The sequence below is a fragment of the Podarcis melisellensis genome (genome assembly GCF_964234715.1).
Source record: "Podarcis melisellensis genome assembly, chromosome: 6".
Taxonomy (NCBI): Eukaryota; Metazoa; Chordata; class Lepidosauria; order Squamata; family Lacertidae; genus Podarcis; species Podarcis melisellensis.
The window spans coordinates 80,734,113-80,759,473 of record NC_138538.1 but is presented as its reverse complement, the minus strand read 5'-3'; the positions used below and the strand labels follow the sequence as shown (position 1 = coordinate 80,759,473).

Here is a 25,361-nt window from a genome sequence, read left to right as displayed (position 1 = left end):
TCACTTCCATGTTCTGATGTAATCCTTCAGAGCAATGCATTTTGGGTGAGGCGGCCCCAGAGGGAGCCTGTGCTATCACAACGGTCACGATGATGAAAAAAACAGATGAAAGCTTAACAGCATTTTAATACCGCTTAACAGAGGCAACTAAACATTAAATATTGTTTGGTGCCGTAACAGCAAAATGACAGCGAGCCAGGCATCCCCCAGGGCTGCCTTACCTACAGAGCTTCAGTCATAGAATAGTAGAGAAGGAGAATCCTAGAAGGTGTTGTAAACAATAAAAATCTGCCCTTTCCCCCTTATGGGGTATCCAAGAGCCCTTATAGAGTCCTTACGTGGCTTCCCTATTGGTAGGAGAAAATAACAGAAGCCAACCAGAGAATATTGAGAAGCAAAGCAGCTAGTAAGCCTGATCTTTATTGGTCTGTTGCAACAAGGTGCTCCCCTCACATGCAGGAAAGGAGGAGGACCTCGAACAATAGCGTGCAAGGCCTTAGATAGACATTTTAAATTCCCTCCTCTGGAGCTCAAGACCACCCCTCCATATATCATACATACATCACAGAAGGGGTGTAGCCCAAGACCACCCCCCCAAACATCATACCTACATCACAGAAAAGGTGGTCTACAACAGAAATTTGAATGTTGTTGTTTTTCCTTTCTGCCAGGTTATCTGATAATGCCTTACCTGATTGCCTTTCCTGGTAGTCTTTTCCTGGTAGTCTTGTCACCCTTTGAAATGGTGATTACTAAATTCCTGTAACAAGGAAGGTTTTTTTCACCTCCTCCCTCCTTGCAGAGAAACAATTGATCAGCTTGGGAGTCAAAATGGTTTCAGGACTGTCTTCCTGTGCTGCTTCAGACATGTGGTTTATATATTTATGCACGTGTTTGCTTGGTACATTTATGAACCTTTATTATATATCTAAGACCTTAAAATTCTTATTACAATGGGACCACAAGCATCACCTCATCCAGCCCTCTTTCATGCAGGAATCTTTTGCCCAACATGAGACTCGAACCCATCAGATTAAGATTCTCATGCTCTACTGACTGAAGAGATCTACTTTCTGTCATTGTGGTTACCTGATCCTTTTTCCAAATCACCAATGGCTACTGGGCGCTTAAGATTTATAGGAACAAGAAGAACAGGAATAAAAATAAACATTGTAAGATCTGAGAACCAAAAGGTTCTGACGTCTCGCCAAGCGACCATCTCTTATCAAAATCACTTTCCAGAACAGGTGCTTTTGATGCGCACCCTTCAAACTTCCCCCTTTATCTATCTTTTTCCACAGGTATCAACTGTGAGCTGGAAATTGACGAGTGCTTGTCACAGCCTTGCCTGAATGGCGGAACCTGTCATGATAGACTGGGTGGCTATTACTGTTCCTGTCCACTTGGCTTCCTGGGTGATCTCTGTGCCGTCAACATTGATGAGTGTGCAAGTCAGCCATGCCTCAATGGGGGGCAGTGTATTGATGATATCAACGGGTACGTAATCTCAGTGTTGGGAAATGTGCTTAGAACAGATGACAAGCACTTGTTTCCTTTATCCTAATAGACTGGAATCACCTCTAGACCAGGTAGGCTGAGAATGTGAATAATAATAATAATAATAATAATAATAATAATAATTTATCATTTATACCCCGCCCATCTGGCTGGGTTTCCCCAGCCACTCTGGGCGGCTTCCAACAAAACACTAAAATACAATAACCTAATTGATGATGATGATGATGATGATGAAAATTTGAGCTTTTACTGATTCCAGCTAGAACCTGGGTATATTTAGAAATATAGCAGAGACCTCAACCCAGCCAAAATGGAAAAATTGTTATTTTTCTCTAAAATATGATCCTTCCATTTATGGTGTGCAATGGAGACGGCTTTCCTTAGGAATATATTTTAGGCATTCAAAACTGGGGGTAATGAATAATAAAATAATAGAGCTTTAGATTTGGACTTGGAATTGAACAGTAGCTGTTGTTTATGCCACTATACAGGTCATCTAGTTCACCCTCTTGCTTAGTGCTGAAATTTACATTGTCATAATAATGATAATAATTTATTATTTATACCCCGCCCATCTGGCTGGGTTTCCCCAGCCACTCGGGGCGGCTCCCAACAGAATATTAAAAACACGATAAAACATCAAACATTAAAAACTTCCCTAAACAGGGCTGGCTTCGGATGTCTTCTAAAAGTCAGATAGTTGTTTATTTCCTTGACATCTGATGTAAAGGCATTCTATAGGGTAGGCGCCACAACCAAGAAGGCCCTCTGCCTGGTTCCCTGTAACCTCACTTCTCGCAGGGAGGGAACCGCCAGAAGGCCCTTGGAGCTGGACCTCAGTGTCTAGGCTGAATGATGAGGGTAGAGACACTGCTTGAGGTATACTGGGCTGAGGCCATTTAGGGCTTTAAAGGTCAGACCAACACTTTGAATTGTGCTCAGAAACGTACTGGGAGCCAATGTAGGTCTTTCTGGACCAGTGTTATATGGTCACGGCGGCCACTCCCAGTCACCAGTCTGGCTGCAGCATTCTGGATTAGTTGTAGTTTACGGGTCAGCTTCAAAGGTAGCCCCTTACGTAGACTGCGTTGCAGTAGTCCAAGCGGGAGATAACTAGAGCATGCACCACTCTGGTGATACAGTCTGCGGGCAGGTAGGGTCTCAGCCTGTGTACCAGATGGAGCTGGTAGACAGCTGCAACATGGACATCCAGCCTCTTTTAAAATACCTGCTTCAATGAACACCCATGGGTTCAGGTACTAAGCTCCACTTACATTTCAGAACAAAGGTGGCTCACCTGTCCCCTCCAGATGTTGCTGACCGCATAATCCTTTGGCTATGATGACCAAGCCTGATGGTAATTGTAGTTCAGCAACATCTGGACGGCACAGATTTAGCCATCCATGCCTTGGCTTCCTCTTTAGCCTTGTGCAGCCTCTCCCGGCTGGAGAGGCTGCGTGTGGCTATGACAATTCCCCCACCTCCCGTAAAAGCCCACAAGAGCCGCACACCCTTTAAGGAGCATGCGGCTCCTGTGGGCTTTTCTACAAGGAGGGAGAAGGGACTGACTGGCCGCTTCAGTCCCTTCTCCCTCCTGGGGAAAAGCCCGCAACAGCCGCACGAAACTTGTGTGCGGCTCTTGGGGGCTTTCCCTGTCTGCCTCCCCCCTGCATTCGCTCCATAGGATGCACAGACTTTCCCCCTTAGTTTTTAAGAGGGAAAAATGCGTCCTATGGAGCTAAAAATACTTAGCAACAACTGCCAGGCAAGCCCTGAAAAAACAAAACCCACCAAAGTATCAAAACTTTGAATTTGTGTGTGAGAGAAACAAAATACAGACTACCAAATTAAAACCAGTTAAATATTGCCTGGTTCTCACGGAGCTGACAAACCTATGGCTGGGTTACACAACTTCAAGCCGCTGACTGAATCTTCTTCCTGACTAAAACACAAAACCAGCATCTCAAGAGGAAGGCTAGGCTGGAACCTTCCTCACTGACACCCACTTTGTTTTGCACTGGAAACATTTTTGTATGGGGGTGAATTTATTCATGGAAGACACCCAACAAGTAGGCTGAAGTGAAACAGCCCAAAGTCCCAGATAAAGAGAGGTTTGCCACCTCAGTGACAGCTGAGCCATAGTTTCCCAATGACTGGATACGAATCCATTTCAAGATAACCGCAATATCTGCATCCAATGAATTGCGGTGGTGGTGGGTTTTTAAAAAAGAGAGACCTGTTCAGATTGAAATGGTTTCTGATCAATAGCTGAGCAGTCTCAAAAGCAGACTTTGGAATTAAACATTGAACGCATAAAGCGTTGCATTCTCCTGTCGCGGCAGAACAGATGTCACACAGAGGGAGAATTCCCTGTTCTGCTTGAATTGAACAATAGCAATTATTTATGCCACTATGCAGTCGGTGTATGCCAATAAAGCTGTCCACTGAACTAATCTTTCCAATAAAGACACAGGTTTTCTGCTCTCATTAGATAAACTGAAATGCAAATGAGTGCTATGAATGTCATGAAAGGCTTAGAGGACACACCAGCCCAGGGAGCTAGACAAACGTTTATTATCTCTCTTAAAAAAGGAACAGAACAATAACAGGAGACTCCAGGCTCTTGCCAGATACTACAAAGGCTAGTGCCACCCACTCACTAAACTATTTAATGACACTATCCATGCACACTTTGCAAAGGTGACTCTCAAGACAGTTTTGTATTGAACTGCGATGGTTGTTTTTAACTAGACCACTTGGTTTTGGGGAATGATAAAATTTGAAGACAGGTGAGTTCAAATTCAGGAGCATGCATATGAACATGAACTGTGAAAATTGAAAGTTCACCTTTTGACAATTGGAAGTATAAATCTGCCCATTTCAAATTTAAGGTTTTCACCAAACAAGAAGCAAAATTTCATGTCAGATCTAGGGATTACGGGGGGAATGGTTTGCCTTTTATGTGAACCTCTTATCTAGAAACTTTCGTATTCAGGAACACCCACCGTACACTGGTATTATGTTTTCTGATTTAATACTGAGAAAAAGAAATGTGTATTATAGATAGATTCTTAAGAAGTACGACTCATTGGGTATATGAAGCAGTGGGTGATAGGTAAATTGTGAAAAAGAGAAGTGGAGGCTGCTGAAATGGAATGGAGAAGTAAGTGAGATAGGCAGAAAATGAAGAGGGAACTTAGACAGGAAATCAAAAAGTGTAACTAGGTGTATAGCTATAAGATGCTCTGATGAATCAAGGCTGGGAAAACTGTCATTCTCTAGAGGAGACTGGACTCTGATTCCCATCATTCATTGACTCAGCTAGTTGGGTCAGATGGAAGCTGGAGCTAAAGATGGACAAATCTATTCCTTTCAGTTCTGTAAGTTTCTCATTTTTTCCAATCTTAAATTCAGTCCGCTCTCCACATTCCTACAACAATTCGCATTTTAAAAAAGAAAATCCTCATGAAAATTCACCCACATTTTAGGGCAAAGTTCTCCTAGGAAACATGTTTCTGTATGCTGCTTTGACGAATATGTACATTTTGCAAGCGATTTTCCCTAATGCATTTTTGTGTGCTGTTTGCACTAATATGTTCCGCTAGTATATGCATCTTTTGCACGCAGTACTTGGCCGGAAAACCTTATTGCGAAATGCGGAGAAGTGCAAATTTCAAAGCATAGCTGTGTCTTGGTTTGCACGTTGTTTAGAAAAGTGTGAATTTGATAGGCTTGCCTTTAAAGGCAAACCGAATAATAATAATAATAATAATAATAATAATAATAATAATAATAAATTCCCATCTTCAGCTGGAGCTCAACAACAACTGAAGGGCTACAGGTCTCCCATCTCTGTAATAAACACATCTATGGTTAGAGTGGACTCTCCCTCTCTAGGCACCTCTGGTACACATGCTCATTCTTTATGGATATGGGACATCCAAGGGGCTATGGACCACTGCAAGAGTGTAGAAGAGGCAGTCAAGTATGAAATGGCACCTTCGGAATCTGATTCAATATAAAAAATTAAAGAAACATGCCGGGGAGGGGCCTTGATGCAACAGCTGAAAAAGAAGGGTGGAAGCAAATGAGGGTCTGAAAATCTTTGCACGAGTGGTGAGTTTTCAAAGACGAGCCCACAGACCTAGGATGGCATTGATTTAATCAATTTTATTGCAATGCAGGTATAGCTGCAACTGTACAGGCAGCGGATATATGGGCCTTCACTGCGAAACGTTAATTCCTTTCTGCTGGTTCCACCCGTGCCTCAACAATGCTACCTGTGAGGATGCAGTGGACAGTTACATATGCCACTGCTGGCCAGGTAAACTCTGTTTTCTCTCTCATACAAGCTCCCCTCTCTTTAACTGCTGTGAGCTCTCTGTGTAAGCAAACAATAAAAATAAATTAAATTATGCACCATAGCAGCCTGAATTCTATGCAGGCAGCCCCCCACGGTTTACTGGGGGGTTACATTCTGAGGCACCACACGTGTCAGTGAAATTGTATATTATTGAAACCCATTGAAAAAGCATGCAAACATCCCGTTCTGCCCTTTTGGTGAGGTTTCAATGACATCCTCTGGGTCACTTCCGGGTTCGGTGCAATGTGCCATCCTATGCCCTTTCAAAACGTGGGTGGGTTTTTTTGGGGGGGGGTTATTGGGTTGTTGTTTTAATTTGGATTGTATATTTTGTGGTTTTGTGTTTTGATTTTGTTCTGTGAACCACCCTGAGACCTCCAGGTATAGGGCAGTATATAAATTCTAATGATGATGATGATGTTTGTAAACACAGTTGTGCACATGTTGAATGTGCATAAATGGGGGTTTGGGTGAGCCTGCCTGTACCAAAATATGCTGGATGTCAGCAAAATATTATTAGGCAATGAAGCAAGTTTATCATATACGGATTTAGTATGCATTATTTCTTCCATTCCTTTTAACTGCAGAGTGATGCAGTGCGATATATCCAAGGCCCTAATGGTCCAGGTCTGGAAGCCCTTCTTAATCCTGCTATGGCAATTTCACAAGGCGTTGCCAGAACACATTGCCATGGCTTTTAAAAACACAAATATGTTTAGATTCTCTGAATGGCACGGTCCGCACTGGCTACCAAATCCAGCAGCTTTTATGTACTTGCATGGAGTTGCTGAAGATCACTCTGCCTGCACTTCTTCTGATTTGCTTTTTATTTTTTAAACTGGTGCAATAGGGAACAGCAGTGTGCACCTATTCAATGGGTGGCTCTTCCCAGTGGCGTAGTGTGGGGGGTGCAGGGGGGGCCGGCTGCACCGGGCGCAACATCTGGGGGGGGTTAGGGTTAGGGGGCGCAAATCCACGGGTTAGGGGGTCAAATTACTTGCCTTGCCCCGGGTGCTGACAACCCATGCTACGCCACTGGCTCTTCCAGCTCTTAGTTAGTGATGATAGGCCGAGCGACTGTGACTTCCCTACAAGCCACTGATTGAGTCCATGTGTCTTGCCTGGCTGAAACTCTATCCAACTCCTCTTTCCTTTTTTTTTTTATATAAATTTTTATTGGGTTTTCACATTTTATAAAGACAAACAACACATATGACTTCCCCCCACCCCCCCACATACATCCCACTTCCCCTATTTAATTCAGCAAGTTCTTATTCCTCTCTCTAAATTTATTCTCATTATTTTCCAACTTAATTCTCCCTATTAGGCCCAATATTATTATCCTATTCTCTTATATGCGGTAGATCCTTTTTCTAAGATCAATCGAGATTTTAATACCATAAATTTCCCCTTTTTTATATTAAAGTATGAATCAAATTTACAATAACCAAAAGTCCTAAAATTTTTAAGAATCTGTTTTCCCCTCCCTCCCTGCCCGGGTATCTGTCCCTTCCCAAATAACTCTCCTCCCATAAAACTCCTAGCCAGGATTCCTCACGTCCACCGCTCTCAAATCTATTTCAGTCTCTCTCTGGCTTTTCTGCCGATAGTCCTCTTTGCTGGTCTTCAGGTCTCGAAGGTCTCGAAGGATATCTGTCACGATTACTTCGTCTTCTCCCAGTTCAAACCTAATTGAAGAAACTTGTTGCCAGGATTCTACCAAAAGTCCCCCAAATTCCAGATGGTCAAGGCCAGAAAAGAGGAGGAAGTCCCAGTTGTGTTTCTTTACTCCTTTAAATTTCAAAATTCCATGGTTTCCGGGGACTTCTTCCTTAACTTTTCTCCTCAGTCTCGTCTGTTCATGTTTTGTAATCCAAAGGGTTTCTTTGTTTCCTGGCAGCATAGATTTCTGTTCAAAAATTTTTGTCCACACTTTCCCTCCTCTGACTTCCTTTTCCACCAACTCCGAGGATATCATTTCTGGTTCAGCTGCGGAGACTTTCAAAAACAAGTCTTTAGTTCCGTCAACAGGGTTACTTGTTTTAGAACTCAAGGACATAAGTTGTTTGTCCATTTCCGTGGCTTGCTCTTGCAGAATTCCCACGAGAAAAAAAGCTCTCTCTATTTCTGCTAGTAATTTTCCTTCTGCAGCCATTGTAATGTCACTGGTTTCCCCTAGGGGGGTTGCCATTGTTCAAAGTTCTACGCCAGCAGTCCTTTACCCTGTTGTTTATTTACTTTGTTTCAAATCACATCTGCTTATATGTAACACTTTTAAACCAAAGAGATATATAGTAATACAATTTTGTCCTTTATTCAACTGTCTGACAGCTCAATTGACAGCTGTCAAACTCCAATTCCTGCAGGCTAAGTTGATGCAGGACGCTCCCAGGTCCAAGGGGGGGGGGTCACAAAAGTTTCCAAAATTCACCTCTTCCCTCCAGCACAACTTAAAAAGATAAAGGCTTGTTCTCAAAAATTAATGGAATCTCTTAACAGTCTCGATAGACACAGGATCTTTTTTTTCCGATCTTAGGTTTTTGCTCCTTGCTTCCAATTGCCTGTATGAAGGGGGGGTGCGGACTTCCCTTTAGCACATCCCCCCCCGTTCGCCCAATTAAAAATAAAAAATTTTTTAGAGTCCAAATTTTCTTCTACTCACGGGGTGTTTGTTTCCAATCCAATTTTCAGGTAGAAAGTTGACGTTCTCCGGTGAATGGCTTGCGGCTTCACTCCACTGAGGTAGCGGTCTACTCTCAGCACCACGCCACCCCCCGTACCTTCTCCGCAGCCTTTAAAAAGGCTCTTCGACTGTCGAGGGGGGCGCTTAAGGTGCCCGCTGAGTCACCAAGTCCACAGGTATCAGCACCTGTGGTTTCTGAGGGTCCCCGCGTCGCCGGCGCGGCAAGACCCGTCCTCAGTGGAGCCGATTCCCTCCGGAGCTCGGAGGGAATCCGCCATTACACCGATCACGTCAACCCTAACCCTAACCCAACTCCTCTTTCCATGGCTTTCGTGCCAAATACATGCAGTGGCTCCCCATCTCTGGAATGGTCTCCCCAGGGAAGTTTGCCTGGCGCCTTCATTATACACCTTTAGGCGCCAGGCAAAAACATTCCTTTTTAACCAGGCCTTTGGTTGATCCGTGACCTTTTAAAATGTGGGGTATTTTGGGGGGGGTGACTATTGTTTTTTTTAATTTATTTCTATTGTGTATTTTGTGGTTTTATATCTTGATTTGATTCTGTGAACCGCCCTGAGACCCCCAGGTATAGGGCAGTACAGTGGTAGTTACGGACTCTATCCATTCCAGGGTGCTATTTGCACCCTGAAAAGTCTGAAACTAGAGCGTCGCTCCTGCGCATGCGTGCGGTGCAATACAGCGCTTCTGCGGATGTGCAAAGTGCACAGAACGCTTCTGCGCGCGCACACATGACAAAACCCGGAAGGATACACTTCCAGGTTTGCTGTGTTCGCAAGCCAAAAAGATGCAACATAAACCTTAAGCAACATGAAGTATGACTGTATAAATTCAATTAATAATAATATAAAAAGATGGATATAGAAGTGGGTTTAGTTCTCCTACGGCTTTCCTCACTCTCCCCAGCTTCATCCTTTCAGGCCCCTCAGATGTTCTGCAATATTATCTTTGCTGCTTCCACAGCGAATATAGCACAAGCCCAAATAATGAACAATGAGATCGCTGTCCTCAACTACCTCAAGTTACAACCCCTTCTCAATTCTGCAGGCTATGCAGGGCCTCACTGTGAAACGGACATAAACGAGTGTAGCAGTAATCCCTGCCTCCACGGAAGTGAGTGTGTGGAACTATCATGGTCGAGCTGGTATGGAAGAATACCAGAGCTACCCTCGGAGTTCAGCTACCAGAGAGCATCGGGTTATGTGTGCAGCTGCCGTGCAGGATTCACAGGTAATGCAACCTCCAGATTTGTAGCCTTGGTTTTTTTTAAGTGTCACAGTCTGAAGGGTCCCTCTGGTGGACTTACGCTGCAATAGAGGCTTAGGGCTGTTTTGTAAGCAAACGATTTGCCTTCTTAGAAAACTGAGACAGACACGGGGACAAATAGAAGAAGACACCTTCACCCCGGTGTGGTTCCCCTTTATCACATACATAGCCCAACAAGACAACAAGAACCCAGTGACAACATATGAATCAATCTGGCTAACCTGATCCCAAAAACACACACACACAAAATCTCTCTACAGCCAGCCAAAGACAACCAACCACACCCTAAGCCACCTCTCAACATCTCTCGCCACCAAGGAAATACAACAAGAGATTAGTAAGAGAACCCATACAAGTAACGCTGACACAAAACCACACACATACACTAAGTAGAAGAATAGAAGCATAACCACCCTACCCCACCCTGCTTACCATTCCCCCCTCTTTCCAACCTCTTTAAACAAACAGAGCCAAGCAGTTCTGTCCTGTTTCCACTTGCTGTTTTTATTTAATCCACTCCACTTGGTTTATTTAAACCAGGTACATGTACACTGACCGCTAATAATGAATCAAATGTTGTAGATACCATTGCAAATTTAGTATGCTATACAAATGACATTAGAAGGCTTGGTCTTTTTATTTATACCGTTTATGATCCTGTGATCCTTGTTTGTAAGCAAATGATTTCATACATAGCTATGCTCCTGTATGGAAGAAACCAGGAGTAGATTATAGGTGCAGTATCCTGTGTGATGAAGATGCATTTGCTTCCCTCTCTCTCTCTTGCTAAGCATATAAATGGTGTACAAACTGTAGTCCATTTTCACCTTCCCTTGAAAAGCAGAGAAGTGCAGAGCCAGCCTATGCACAGAGGCCAACAGCTATGATCCTGGCTCTTCTCCATGCCTGGATAAAAAGTTAATTACAATTTTGAGAGTATCTTGTTTGCCTGGTGGCGTTTCCATTGGTTGCATTAGTAACAACTCTTTTTATAAAACAAATACGCTTTTAGAAATGGAATAGATAGATAGATAGATAGATAGATAGATAGATAGATAGATAGACAGACAGACAGATAGATAGTTTCTTGGGGTACGGTGGGGTGAATCCACCTCAGATTGTTGCTCAGTCCTAAACACATAATAAAATATATCAGTGATTTGCTTCGGGAACGAGGTTCCTGCAACTCATCTGGCTTCATTCTGGGAAATGTTATATGTTATTTCCATCAAGTTGTGTGCATTTTGGGATATTAAATAAAGGATGCGGGTGGCACTGTGGTCTAAACCACTCAGTTTCTTGGGCTTGCTGATCACTAGGTTGGTGGTTCGAATCCCCGCAACGGAGTGAGATCCCATTGCTCTACTCCAGCTCCTGCCAACCTAGCAGTTCAAAAGCACACCACTGCAGGTAGATAAATAGGTACCGCTGCGGCGGGAAGGTAAATGGTGTTACTGTGTGCCCTGGCTTCCGTCACGGTGTCCCGTTGAACCAGAAACTGTTTAGTCATGCTGGCTGCATGAGCCAGAAACCTGTCTGTGGACAAAAGCCGGGTCCCTTGGCCTGAAAGCGAGATTAGCGCTGCAACCCCATAGTCGCCTTTGTCTGGACTTAACCTTCCAGGGGTCCTTTACCATTGCCTTTTTACCTTATTAATTAAATAGTTCTTCTCATTTAGTATCCTTTCCAGGCACTGGCTAATTATTACAAAAAATACAGAATACCCTCTGCCTCGTTTATAAGTTGACTTTCAGCTTTTCTTACATTTCAACATACAATAATGCTAAAACTAGCATTGAGTGTTCAGTTTCAGCCAGAGTTTTGCAAGGTTGAGCCCCATAATATACTTTGGGTGCTCGTGCAGGCTATACGTTCATTTCAGAAAATATTATGTGACACCATTTAAATTTCCAACAATTTTCCTGCTGCCTCATCATTCCATTGCATTGTGATAAAATAAAATTGGCATTCGCCACCAGTTGCTGGGGGCAGAGCAAGTGTCAATGCCAGTGACCCTAGCAACTCTTGAGTACAGATGCTAGGTCTGATCCTAGAACACGTTTTGAAAACCACTGCCCTTTGAGTCTAATTTCAAAGTGGGGTATTTTGAATATGTCTGCTGCTATATGCTATGGCCTAAACCACAGAGCCCAGGGCTTGCTGATCAGAAGGTTGGCAGTTCGAATCCCCGTGACGGGGTGATCTCCCGTTGCTCGGTCCCTGCTCCTGCCAACCTAGCAGTTTGAAAGCACATTAAAAAATGCAAGTAGATAAATGGGTACCTCTCTGGTGGGAAGGCAAACGGCGTTTCCATGTGCTGCTCTGGTTCGCCAGAAGCGGCTTAGTCATGCTGGCCACATGACCTGGAAGCTGTACGCCGGCTCCCTCGGCCAGTAAAGCGAGATGAGCGCTGCAACCCCAGAGTCGTCTGCAACTGGACCTAATGGTCAGGGGTCCCCTTTACCTTTACCTTTACTCTCTTTAAAATATATATATATAATTTTATTGAGTTTAAGAACAAACACGAAACAGACTAAAACCTTACTGTATTCAGAACTCAAAAATGTATGTCCCCCTTCATCCACTGACCTTCTTCACCACCCCTTCCCCAATTCCTTTCCTTTCCAGATTCTTCTGTTTAGCTTTGATTCCAATTGTTTTTTAGTTGCAATGTGGATTTGCTCAAGAGTATAAGTGGGTGCCTGCATCTTTTGTAACTTTAAAAATACAGTTTTAAAACAATATTATTGGCAGTGAATATGAGCAAAGTCCTTCTCAGTTGCTGATCATCAAAAAGGACAGACAGAACACCACCGTGATGGGAACAGTCATTCTTTCCATTTGCAGGGAAATGTGCAGGCTCCATTTCATGTTGCACCATCATCAGATTAATGAAGCCCTTGGCTGATTAGAGATTGCTGTAATTCGTTTGACAGTTAACTGAGAACATGGGCCCATGGGTTCCTGAATGTCCAGCAGTCACCTCCAGCAATGACATGGGATTCATGAGCATATTTCCTAACGATTCTTCCAGGGTCAGTGAGTGGGACGCACAAACACACTGTTTGTTCAATAAATTGGTCAGCACACATGATCTTTTTGAAGGTCAGTTGCTGTCAGGGCCTGGCTGGACGAGGAGGAGTGGTGGGAGGCTCCAGTAGGAGAACACCCTAGAAAAGCCAAGGGAGTGGTGGTGGGATCCTGAAGATAGGTCAGAGGATTGAGAAGGGTGGGCAGAATGGTTGGATGCTGAACAAGCAACAGGCTTCGGTGAGAGAGAGGAAGAAGAGGCAGAAAGCACTGCAGATGTAGGCCAGGCAGCTGAGGAGGAGGTGAGGGCTGAGGCTGCAACGGATTCAAAGGAGCCAGCCAGTCCTACTGTATTCAGCTCCCTTCCTCCCTTGTCTCTAAATGCATGGAGGGCTTTTCATGTAGAAGAGCAAAGAGCTCAGAGAGCACAGAGAGTCCGTCCCCGACAGAGTTTAAGACTGACGGGGAAGGAGCTGGACAGGGAGGAGACTTAAAGGAGTCACAGATTGTCAGGTCTGGAAATTGGTTTACTGGAGCCAGTCTTGCTCATAGGCTTCTGTGTTTGGATTCTGCTTTCTTGAATAAAGAATCAACTTTACTGCTCATCTCTGAATCTCTGTGCTGACCTGCAGCTGAACCAGCCCTGAGAGTTGCCCTCCTAGACAGAGCAGTCTCGGGGCTGATTGACACCTTAGAAAAGGGGTTCGAGAGAGAGCATAGCCAATGAGTTGTTTTTGGGTTGTGAGCTGGCTGAGTTGTGGTGGAGCTGGGTGTGTCATAATCTCCACACACACACACCCCAACAATCTCATAACCTTATCATGACTGTGACTCACCACGGATGGGCTCAGCCCATATTCTAACTATACCAATTTATTCTTGTGAATTGGTCTCTCTAAAAGGTTACTGTATAAAACTTTGAGCATCTGGACCAGTCCCTTGCTCGTGAACCTCAGGACACATCCAGTTGGTCTTGGAGCTACAAAGGTCATTTTTAGAAACACATGCATTGTCAAGGATTCTCTATTATCCCGCACCACTGCCAACAAAATGTCGCAGATTAAGACTGCTCTCACTGTAATCCCACGTTGTCTGAAATTTACATTCCTGTTATTACTATCCCACATGACATACTAACACATGGGGTGATATACCACATATATGTCACTAAAAATAACTGCTCCTTTCTCCTTGTTATCCAACCACTTCAAATCTACTGTATTGCCCCAAATATAAGCCACACCCAAATAGAAGATGCACCTTAAAAATTAGAGAGGGGGGGAAATACCTGAATATAAGCCGCTCCGTTCCTCACTGCTCCTGGCTGCATACTGGGGGGGGGGGGCACGCTGCGTTGCTGATGGCCTTTCCCCTTCCCCTCTCTCTCTCTCTCTCTCTCTCTCCCCCTTCTCAGCTTTGGGAGAGAGGACGGGGGACTGTGCGTGGGCTTCACCATGCTCCTGGCGCTGTTTGCCCCGTGCTGCTGGCTGCATACTGTAAGGTAGCGAATATAAGCCACACTTTAACTTTTCATGGTCAGAATTTTGGAGGAAAGTGATTCTTATATTCAGGCCAATACGGTATTGCATTTACTTAATAGTTCAAACCCTTTTCCTGCTGTCAAGCCCAGTCACTCAACAATCACACTCCATGCACCCACCATACCGTATACAGTGTACCTTAGCTGTCGAACGCCCTGGAACTCAGACATTTTGGCTCCCAAAACCCGGAAGTAACTGTTCCAGTTTTCTAACCTTCTTTTGGAAGCCAAACGTCCGACAGAGCTTCTGTGGCTTCCAATTGGCTGCAGGAGCTTCCTGCAGCCAATCAGAAACCGTGATTTGGAAGTCGAACACTTTGGAAGTCAAACGTACTTCCGGAACGGATTCCATTCGACTTCCAAGGTACGACTGTCCTGATTTCTGACTTCCGTAAAACACTCAAAACGTTCATCAACCAATACTCATTGTACAGATGCAACAAATTCCAATCATTTGCATCCCCTCTCTCACCAGGACCAAGACCAACACCGTCTCTCCACTCCTTAACTAGGGAGATTTAGCCCTTCTCTGCCAACAGACTTTGCATGCAGAGGGAGTTTTTGCTGTGAACTCTGTCTTGGGCTGGGAAAGAGATCTAACATCAGCTGCTGGGCAGCCTTCAGTAAAGACAAGGAAGGAAATGGTAGGCCAGAACTGAGTCTTTTTGGCTGTGAAATCTCTTGGACGTGCTTTGCAAGCTACTGTGAGAGGGGAAATGTCGGCCTTCATTATACTGTTCACAGTCTAGGCCCTCCTTGCCTGCAGGTACCATTTGGGGAGGGCTTTTCATAAAGGACTCTGCTAGCTGCCTCTCTTCCAGCACCACTATTCATCTTGGCATCTTAAATCCCCAGGGGGACTCTCTCAACATCTTTAGTCCTTTCCTGCTGCGTCGAGCCAACGCGAAAGAGAAGAATGTCACAGTACTGGAAACGTATGTGCATTAATTTCTTGGCACAAGAATCACAGATTTGGAAAAGACCTTGGAGTCCAGCCTTCTGCTCAGTGCAGGATCTGTGACGACAGCAACTCTGTTGGATGGCTATCCATCCTCTGCTTAGATACCTCCAGCCACCATATATCTCTCTCTCTCTCTCTCTCTCTCTCTCTCTCTCTCTCTCTCTCTCTCTCTCTCTCTCTCTCTCTCTTTCTCGGCACACTGCACCATTGCCAAACAGCTCTTCCTGTTAGGAGGTCTCTCTTAATGACTAGCTAACATCTGCTGACCTGTCATTTCCACCAATTCGTCTTAGTCCTGCCTTCTGGAGCAAAACAGAACAAGTCTCCTCCATGTTCTGCAGGATGGACCTTCAGATATTTGAAGACCGCAATCATATGTCCTCTTATTTTTTCTCTCCTCCAGGTTAAATGTACCTGCCTCTTTCAACTGTTCCTCATAGGACTTGGTTTCTTGACCCCTCACCTTCCTGGTCACCCTCCTCTGGTCTTGCTCCCCAGTAGATTGATGTCCTTCTTAAAATGTGGCACCCAGAATTGGGCACAATATTCCAGATGTGTGCTGACCAGCTGTCAGGGAACTGTCATCCGAGGAAAAAGTGGTGGACAGGCTCCAGCAGAATAGGAGAGACTCTGCAGCAGCGGAGGGAACCAGCAGGGGGAGTGCCAGAGTCACTGCGGAGGAAGGGCTCTGGGACACTTCCAGTGGAAACAGTGAAGAGGTTACTAGACCTCCCTTAGGAACTCCATCCCTTCGCCGGAAACTGTCACGCAGAGAGTCACGAAGGCGCATGTCCGTCAAACAACTTTTATGTTGGCGTAAGTTCCGTAGCCGCCCACTGTCAGATTCTACCAGCGACTAGCGGAGTCATGCTTTGGGGGAGCTCCGTTAGTGCCTGGGTTTGGATGACCAGCCAAACCCCAGCGGGATCCAGCTTTTACGCGCAAGCAGCTCATTATCCCATCATAGCAATCTGACAGTCTCCGAAAGCAGCTTGTGCAAGCAGAGGGCATCATGAGCGAACCAGCCGGAGCAGGAGGAGGAGCGGGAGCAGGTCCAAGCCTGGAAGAAAGGTATAGGGCGTTGGAGGTCCAGCTCGCACTGCAAACGGCGAGGCTAGAGGAGAGGAGGGCTCAAGATGCAGATAAGGGGAAAACCACCCCACTTGCCAGAAGGGTGCCTGGATTGGTGCAGAAATTTGGGGGGGATCCCAGGAACTATCAAGCCTTTAGGACAGAGATGCAATATGCTCTCAATCTACTGTTTGATGACTTCCCCGATGAGAACTCTAGAGTGGCGTACGTGATTGGCCATCTAGAGGGAGGGGCGAGGGACTGGGTTCGGCCCCTGATGGCAGCCAATAACGAAATCTTAAAGGACACAATGAAGTTTTTTCGCGCCATGGACTTGATGTTTTCCAGCGAGATTGAGCAGGGGGTGGTGCGCAGGAAGTTAATGGCATGTAAACAAGGGAGCCGATCTGTACGTGAGTACTGGACTGAGTTCACCATGCTGATTCACAGACTGGGGTGGGACCTTGCTAGTGAACCTATTCAGATGATGTTTGAAGAAGGTCTGTCTCCGTCAGTGAAGGATGAACTTTCCCGGGCACCTAGGGCGGAGTCTATGGATCAGCTGACTAAAGCAGCGCTGTCCATAGGATCACGCCAGGAAGCTAGAGCTATGGAAAAGCGGGAAGAAAAGGGGGAACGTTGGAAGGATTTCCGCATTCCAGAGATTCCGGAGCAGCCTTTCCCGCCAGCAGAGCCGATGGAACTGGGAACAGCGCGCGCGCGCGCAGTTTCAAACACCAGGGAAGAGCGGAAGAAGGAGGGAAAGAGCGGCAAGAGATGCTATCTCTGCCAACAGCCAGGTCACTTTGCCAGAGTCTGTCCGCAAAGGAAGGAATGGCAAGGGATGGCAGGAACTGTTGGGGGGAAGGAGGAGGGAGAAATGAAGGAACAAGTAAAAGCCAACGCCTGGTTGCCAACATCAGGGCACAGCAGCCAGGCCAGGGAGTAGTGAACGTGCCCACGCCGGAACCTCCAAGACCAGCGCTTGTGATAGAGGTGTTGCTGGAACTGGCAAACGGACACCCACTAAAGATAAAAGCGCTATTAGACTCAGGTAGCTCATGTAATTTCATGAGTAAGGAGTTTGCAGCGGAACATCAGATACAGACTATCCCATTAAGTAAGCCTTTGCAGGTTACCACAATTGATGGGAGGGAGCTGTTGGGAGGAGAAGTGAGCCAACAGACTGTACCTATGATAATGAGGGTGGCACGGCACACAGAACTGATTGCGTTTAACGTAGCCACCTTGGGAGGAGCCCCTATTATCTTGGGAATGAGCTGGCTGGCACTACACGATCCGCTAGTAGGCTGGCATCAGAGAGTGGTTTCCTTTGGATCAGCACATTGCCTAGAACACTGCAAGGAGGGAGAGGCGCAGGCAGGTGCCAGGGCCACTCTAGCAGGGGTGGAAGTGATGGACAAGGGGAAGGTGCCACCGCAATACACTGATTTAATTGACGTATTCAGCGAAAAAGAAGCAGATAAACTGCCCCCGCACAGACCCTTTGACTGTCAAATCACCTTACTCCCAGGAGCACAATTGCCAGTGGGCAAGCTGTATGCAATGTCAGACAGTGAGATGCAGGAGTTAAGGGAGTTCATTGACAAGAATCTTAAGCGAGGTTTCATCAGAGAGTCACGAGCGGTGGGGGGCAGTCCAGTGTTCTTTGTGGACAAGAAACACACGGGCAAGCCCAGACTTGTGTGTGATTTCAGGTCCCTGAATGCAGTGTCAGAACCAGTGACTTTCCCTATGCCTAGAATTGATGACATTCTGACACAGGTGAGAAAAGGGAAAAATTTTACCAAGCTGGACCTTAGGGGGGCATATAACTTGATACGTGTGAGGAAGGGGGATGAGTGGAAGACCACTATGTTCACCCCCTTGGGGGCCTTTGAGTACCTCGTTATGCCCTTCGGATTACAAGGAGGCTCCGCCTGTTTTCAATCATTCATGAATCACGTCCTGGGGCCATTGCTCTACAAGAACTGCGTAGCGTTCTTAGATGACGTCCTGGTGTACTCAGAGAATGAGGAGCAGCATGTGCGAGATGTAAGAGAGGTACTGAGCAAACTTCGAGAAAACCGGCTGTGGGTGAAACTGGAGAAGTGTCAGTTTCATACCAGGGAGGTGGAATTCCTGGGGTACCGGTTGTCTGACAAGGGATTGGCCATGGATCCCAGCAAGGTTCAAGCGGTACTGGAATGGAAAACACCAAAGACCAAGAAGGACGTGCAAAGGTTCCTGGGCTTCGGAACTTCTATAGGAAGTTCATCAAAAACTTTGCCCATTTGACTGCGCCCATCACGGATTGTCTTAGTAGCAAAAAAAAATTTGTTTGGACGGAAGAAGCGCAGCAGGCGTTCGAACGCCTAAAGCAGGCGTTTGCGTCGGAAGAGCAGCTTCTGCACGTGGATCTACAAAAACCAATGAGAGTGGAGACTGATGCGTCAGACCGAGCGGTGGGGGCCGTGCTTCTCCAGCCGGGAAAGGATACGTCTGAATGGAGACCGTGTGCATTCTTTTCGCGAAAATTGAACAAATCCGAGAGGAACTACACGGTGTACGACAGAGAACTGCTCGCCATTCATGAAGCATTCCGGAAATGGCGGCACTTGCTGATTGGGGCGCAACACAAGGTTCAAGTCCGAACTGACCACAAAAATCTGGAATATTGGAGAACAGCTCGAGTGCTGAACCAGAGACAAGTGCGATGGGCTCAGGAGTTCTCCAAGTTCCACTTTGAGATTCGTTACGTGCCAGGCTCAGAGAACGTGAGAGCGGATGCCCTTTCCAGGAAACCTGAGTACTTAGAGGGGGAGGGAGCGCCTGAGGCAAGGCATGTAATATCTGAAGACCGCTGGGTGTGTGGGGCGGCATTGGTGGGGCAAAGGGAACTGATGGAGGGGACGGAGAACGATGCATACGCCCAAGAGAAACTCAGAGAACTCAGGAGGACAGAAGAGAACACAGGGGGGTTTGAAGAAAAGAACGGGGCGTTATATTACAAAGGGGCACTGTACATACCAGATGGAGAACTGAGGAAGGAGAGTTTGAAGGGTTCCCAGAGTCAGGGGTGGGTGAGGAAGCCGACTCCGACGAAGAAGAGGAAGACGGGGAGAGAGACGGTACGCCTTGGTTAGAAGTGTTTGAATCCTCGGATGACGAGGAGAGCTCCTTCAGGGGCTTTCCGCCCTCACCGCCAGTGGGAGAGGAGGTGGGGGGGTGTGAAGGGGGCCCTGGGGGGGGGAGGTGGATGTCAGGGAACTGTCATCCGAGGAAAAAGTGGTGGACAGGCTCCAGCAGAATAGGAGAGACTCTGCAGCAGCGGAGGGAACCAGCAGGGGGAGTGCCAGAGTCACTGCGGAGGAAGGGCTCTGGGACACTTCCAGTGGAAACAGTGAAGAGGTTACTAGACCTCCCTTAGGAACTCCATCCCTTCGCCGGAAACTGTCACGCAGAGAGTCACGAAGGCGCATGTCTGTCAAACAACTTTTATGTTGGCGTAAGTTCCGTAGCCGCCCACTGTCAGATTCTACCAGCGACTAGCGGAGTCATGCTTTGGGGGAGCTCCGTTAGTGCCTGGGTTTGGATGACCAGCCAAACCCCAGCGGGATCCAGCTTTTACGCGCAAGCAGCTCATTATCCCATCATACCAGCATAATATACAATGGAACTCTGCCTTCACCTGAGCTTGACACTATGCTCTGTTAGTACAGCCTAAGTTTGCATTAGGTTTTGTTTTGATTTTTAAGTCCTCATGAAAATACATAAGTATTTTGGTGCATGTGTCTCCTAGCATTCACAAGATGCAGATAAAATGCATCTTGGATGTTATTTCCATGCACCACATTTTACAATCAGGAATATACATTTTTATGCACCTTTCTCGAAAAGACACATTTTATTAGAGGTTATCGTCCACATACTTTCACTGCGCAGATACTGGTGGTTAGGTAATACCTCTTAAACTGTTTAGCAGAGTTGATCTTCTTTCTCTCGCGGAAGTGGTGTACAATGACAAAGTTATTATAAAGATGACTCACAAACTCTGTGAAGTTTCGGTCAAGAAATTTTATTCCCAGTCCGGGTACAAGCATTACAGTAGCGAAGATATTTTCGACTGTTAAAATAAACAGCAATTAACAGTACACTTTCAAACAAAAGTCTTTCTTATCTCCCACACGTCATCAATTACAGCAACAGTCCTTCAGCAAAATTCACAGGCAATACTGTTCGGACTTTGTCCATGGAGTTTTCTTGGCAGGGATACTGGAGTGGCTTGCCGAAGATCATGGCCACTGGTCCCATCACCTCCTGGCAAATAGAAGGGGAAGAAATGGAGGCAGTGAGAGATGTTACTTTCTTGGGCTCCATGATCACTGCAGATGGCAACAGCAGTCATGAAATTAAAAGACACCTGCTTCTTGGGAGAAAAGCAATGACAAACCTAGAGAGCATCTTAAAAAGCAGAGACATCACCTTGACAACAAAGGTCCGTATAGTTAAAGCTATGGTTTTCCCAGTAGTGATGTATGGAAGTGAGAGCTGGACCATAAAGAAGGCTGATCGCCGAAGAATTGATGCTTTTGAATTATGGTGCTGGAGGAGACTCTTGAGAGACCCATGGACTGCAAGAAGATCAAACTTTCTGTTCTTAAGGAAACCAGCCCTGAGTGCTCACTGGAAGGACAGGTCCTGAAGCTGAGGCTCCAATACTTTGGCCATCTCATGAGAAGAGAAGACTCCCTGGAAAAGACCCTGATGCTGGGAAAGATGGAGGGCACAAGGAGAAGGGAACGACAGAGGATGAGATGGTTGGACAGTGTTCTTGAAGCTACCAGCATGAGTTTGACCATACTGCAGAAGGCAGTGGAAGACAGAAGTGCCTGGGGTGCTCTGGTCCATAGGGTCATGAAGAGTCGGACACAACTAAATGACTAAACAACAACAACAACTCTTCAGACAGACGTTTGCTATAAGGCTTCTGCAAATAGTGGTCGTCGTCCTATTGGCCCTTCCAGCTGATGCCAATTAAGCTCAGAATGCCGCTCCCATACATAAAGGAAAAACTCTGGAACCTTCTAGAAACCTTCTACTTTTGTTTCTTTGCAGAATGATTCCCTAACACATTTTTGCTCTTCATTTTCGATTGGGGAATTGCATTGCACAAATTTGGAAAAGGACAGATGTACTACAATCCATGAATCATTTGAGGAATTGTAAATTAGGCAGGTTTACATTAAAATAGCCCTGCATCCCTAACTGCTACCAAGCCCTTTGAGTACTCTCTCATACACAAAGCCCACTGGATAACTCTGGGCAGCTCCTTATCTCTTATTCCCATGTGCCTCTCAGTACCATTGAATAATAAGCAACAATGATTTTGGACAACAGAGGTATTAACAGTGGAACACACTCCCTTGGGAGGTAGTAGACTTGCCTTCCTTGGAGGTTTTTAAGCAGAGGTTGAGTGGCCATCTGCAATGGATTCTTTAGTTGAGGTTCCCGCATTGCTTGGGGTTGGGCTAGATGACCCTTGGGATCCCTTCTAACTCTACAGTTCTTGGATTTAATAAGGACACAATTCTAACTTAGGGGCTATGAGCGCTGGGGGAAAGGGCAAAGTGATTCACTGCTTCCTACTGCCATCTTCTTTCATCCACCGAAGCTACCAAGATCCCTGGAGGTTCATGCTGGAGGGAATCCAGCGGACTGATATTGATGGCTGGTGGTGATTGTTGCTTTCCAAAGCCTGCTGTTCTGAAAGCTGTAGGCATTCTCGATATCAGTTCTGCATCAGCTGCCTGGTTTAGCTCGGAGGGGAGGAATAAAGGCAGCCAAACCCCTTACAGGAATGGACAGATCTGTCCATTCTGGTTTCCTCTCCATTCCTCCTTTTTCCAGTCTCTACATTCAGATTCAGTTCTCCACATTTCCAAACTGGTTTTCAATTTTTTAGTAGTCTTTATAAAAATTCATCAGCATGTTAATGCGATCTTTTCATCGTATACACATTTTTGTATGCAGTTCTACCTTATATACACATTTTCGCAAAGTAATTTCCCCTAATATAGTGCATTTTTGTATGTTATTTTCATTAGCATATGCACGTGCAGTTCCCCCTGTTATATGGATTTTTGCACGAATTACTTGGCTGGAGAACTGTATTGCAAAATTCAGAGAAGTGTGAATTTTGAAGGACTGTAGTAATTGTAAATTAGGTAGGCTCCCTTTTAAATGTGAACTGAATTGAAATTGTCCCCCAGCAGAACAAGAAGACTCCAGCAGTGGCGTAGCGTGGGTTGTCAGCACCCGGGGCAAGGCAAGTAATTTGTGCCCCCTAACCCGTGAATTTGCGCCCCCTAACCCATGGATTTGCGCTCCCTAACCCTAACCCCCAGATGTTGCGCCCGGTGCGGCCGGCCCCCCCTGCACCCCCCACGCTATGCCACTGGACTCCAGAGTTTGTTTCCTTGTCCTATCAAATCTTGAGATATATTGTTTCTCTATTCATAGCTTCCCATCTCTGTTTTCAGTCCAACACTGAAATCACTGGGGAGGGGGGCAAACTTCGCCCAGTTGCGCCACCCTCTTCTGAAGCAGTCTTCCATAATACATTTAGCCAGGTAATTCAGTTCCAAAGCATGACTACAGAGAAGGTAATCGCATAAGATAAGTGCCACCACCAAAAAGCCTCTGCTCCATGCAGGGGTGCCAACTTGAATAAAATATTGTGGGGGCCCAGATAAGCCCCACCCACCCCATAATCAGTCACATGATGCAGTGCACACACATCATTGGAATGGGAATGTCCACCGACTTTGTGGGGGCCCAGCCCCCACAAATATTTTATTTTGGGGGCCAAAGCCCCCATGGCCCCTAGGAGTTGGCTCCTATGACCCATGCTTCAGTGCAGCAGTAGGGATCCTGCACCCCTCCAGATGTTGAACTACAACTCCCATGAATCCTGATCATTCTGGATGGAACTGATGGGGGCTGGAGTCCAATAAAACAGGTTCTCCACTCCTATTTCAGCTTCACATTTAGAGGAGAATGGAATGAACTGTTTCTGCAGGCCTATATTTGCATAAAGGTAAAGGGACGCCTGACCATTAGGTCAAGTCGTGACTGACTCTGGGGTTGCGGCACTCATCTCACTTAATTGGCCGAGGGAGCCGGTGTACAGCTTCCAGGTCATGTGACCAGCATGACTAAGCCGCTTCTGGCAAACCAAAGCAGCACACGGAAATGCCATTTACCTTCCCGCTGGAGCAGTCCCTATTTATCTACTTGCACTTTGATGTGCTTTCGAACTGCTGGGTTGGCAGGAGCAGGGACCGAGCAACGGGAGCTCACCCCACCGCGGGGATTCGAACCGCCGACTTTCTGATCAGCAAGTCCTAAGCTCTGTGGTTTAACCCACAGCGCCACCCGCGTCCCTGCGGGTAAATCCTATTCAGTTCAGTGGGACTTACTTTTGAGTAGGCATGTCTACAGTTGCACTGTAAGATAATGCCCTCAGCCTAGCATCACAGGACTCCCTCAGGACTAGTGAGTACGTGCCATCTGCAATTAAAAAAAAAAATGAAAAAGAGAGAGACAATTAGCATTTTAAAGCACTTTTCCCTTTTTCAGAAACCTTCTGATCTTGAAAGAGCATTTGGACAAGCTCAAAATAGATCTTAGAGTTTTTCTTTTTGCCGTCATTTTTTTAACCTTTCTTTAATCCATCGCATCCCTAATGTGAAAAGCTGTTCGCCCTGTCAACAACTGCACACACAACGGCCTATCCCACACCCCTTCTGCTGTTGACTTTCATGGGGCTTGTTTAGTTTAGGAGAAATCCTGACAAAGTGTTCTCTTTGAATTACACATAAGCATCACTTAACCTCAGTCACGAGAGGGGAATGCTTGTAAGAGGAAGGGGACTGGAGTTTTGCATATAAGCAGCTCATGCTGCTAAATTCTGGTTCCCCTCAGCTCTTCTTACATGCCAGCATAGGTGCCGACTCCATGGGGCCTGAGGGGGCCCGAGCCCCCTCAAAAATTCATTTGGGGGGGCTCCGCCCCCCCAATAATTTAAGAAAATTATTGAGCGAATGTGTGGTCCCTGGAGCCGGAGCGCAGCGGCAAAAATCAGGGAAAAATAAGATCGGGCGGTTGGTCGGTCGGTCGAGGGAAGGCAGAAGCATTCTGCCTCAGGGTCTTACTGCCCACCCGCTTCTCTTGCTGCGTTTGCTCAAACTCAACAAAGAGCAGGGAATCCCCTGTCCTCCTGGCAAGCAGACGGTTAAGGAAAGAATCGACTCCTAATTCTTTCCTAGTCACACTGCGTGCAGGCTCCAGCCCACCACCACCTCAAACATGCAGGTGGGAGAGAGAGAGGGCTGGCTGGGGGGGACTTTTGCCTTCCCTTCCTCCCCCCCACCCCGTTAAACTCCACCCCTGCATTCTTAGCCAGCTGCTTCTCCGCACACCCCTCTTGTGCTTCTTGTCCCTTCTGTGTTTTTCCTTCCCTCCCCATTTAAAACGTGGTGACAAAGCACGGATCCACATGGATCCTCAGGATTTTTGCATTGGGTCACCCCAAATTCACCATCAGATCACATTACATGTCCATGGCTACAGTCTGTACCAAAAAAACCACGCACCCACTGTTGCCTGGGGCTGCAATGGTGCAAACACGTGGTTACAAAGCACGGATCCACGTGGATCCTCAGGATTTTTGCATTGGGTCACCCCAAATTCACCATCAGATAACATAGCATGTCCATGGCTACAGCCTGCACCAAAAAAATCACGCACCCACTGTTGCCTAGGGTCACAGTGGTGCAAAAACGTGGTTACAAAGCATGGATCCACATGGATCCTCAGGATTTTTGCATTGGGCTACTCCAAACTCACT

At 46.2% G+C, this 25,361-nt stretch overlaps 1 protein-coding gene across 1 annotated transcript in view; it reads left to right on the top strand.

Annotated features, from left to right (window-relative positions):
* Positions 1–25,361, top strand: part of CRB1 (crumbs cell polarity complex component 1) — a 139,002-nt gene that overhangs the window by 49,238 nt on the left and 64,403 nt on the right. Inside the window, exons 3-5 of the mRNA XM_081914974.1 lie at positions 1,302–1,497; positions 5,703–5,842; positions 9,630–9,812. Of these exons, the coding sequence (XP_081771100.1) occupies positions 1,302–1,497; positions 5,703–5,842; positions 9,630–9,812 (519 nt within the window). The remainder of the gene's footprint in view (positions 1–1,301; positions 1,498–5,702; positions 5,843–9,629; positions 9,813–25,361) is intronic.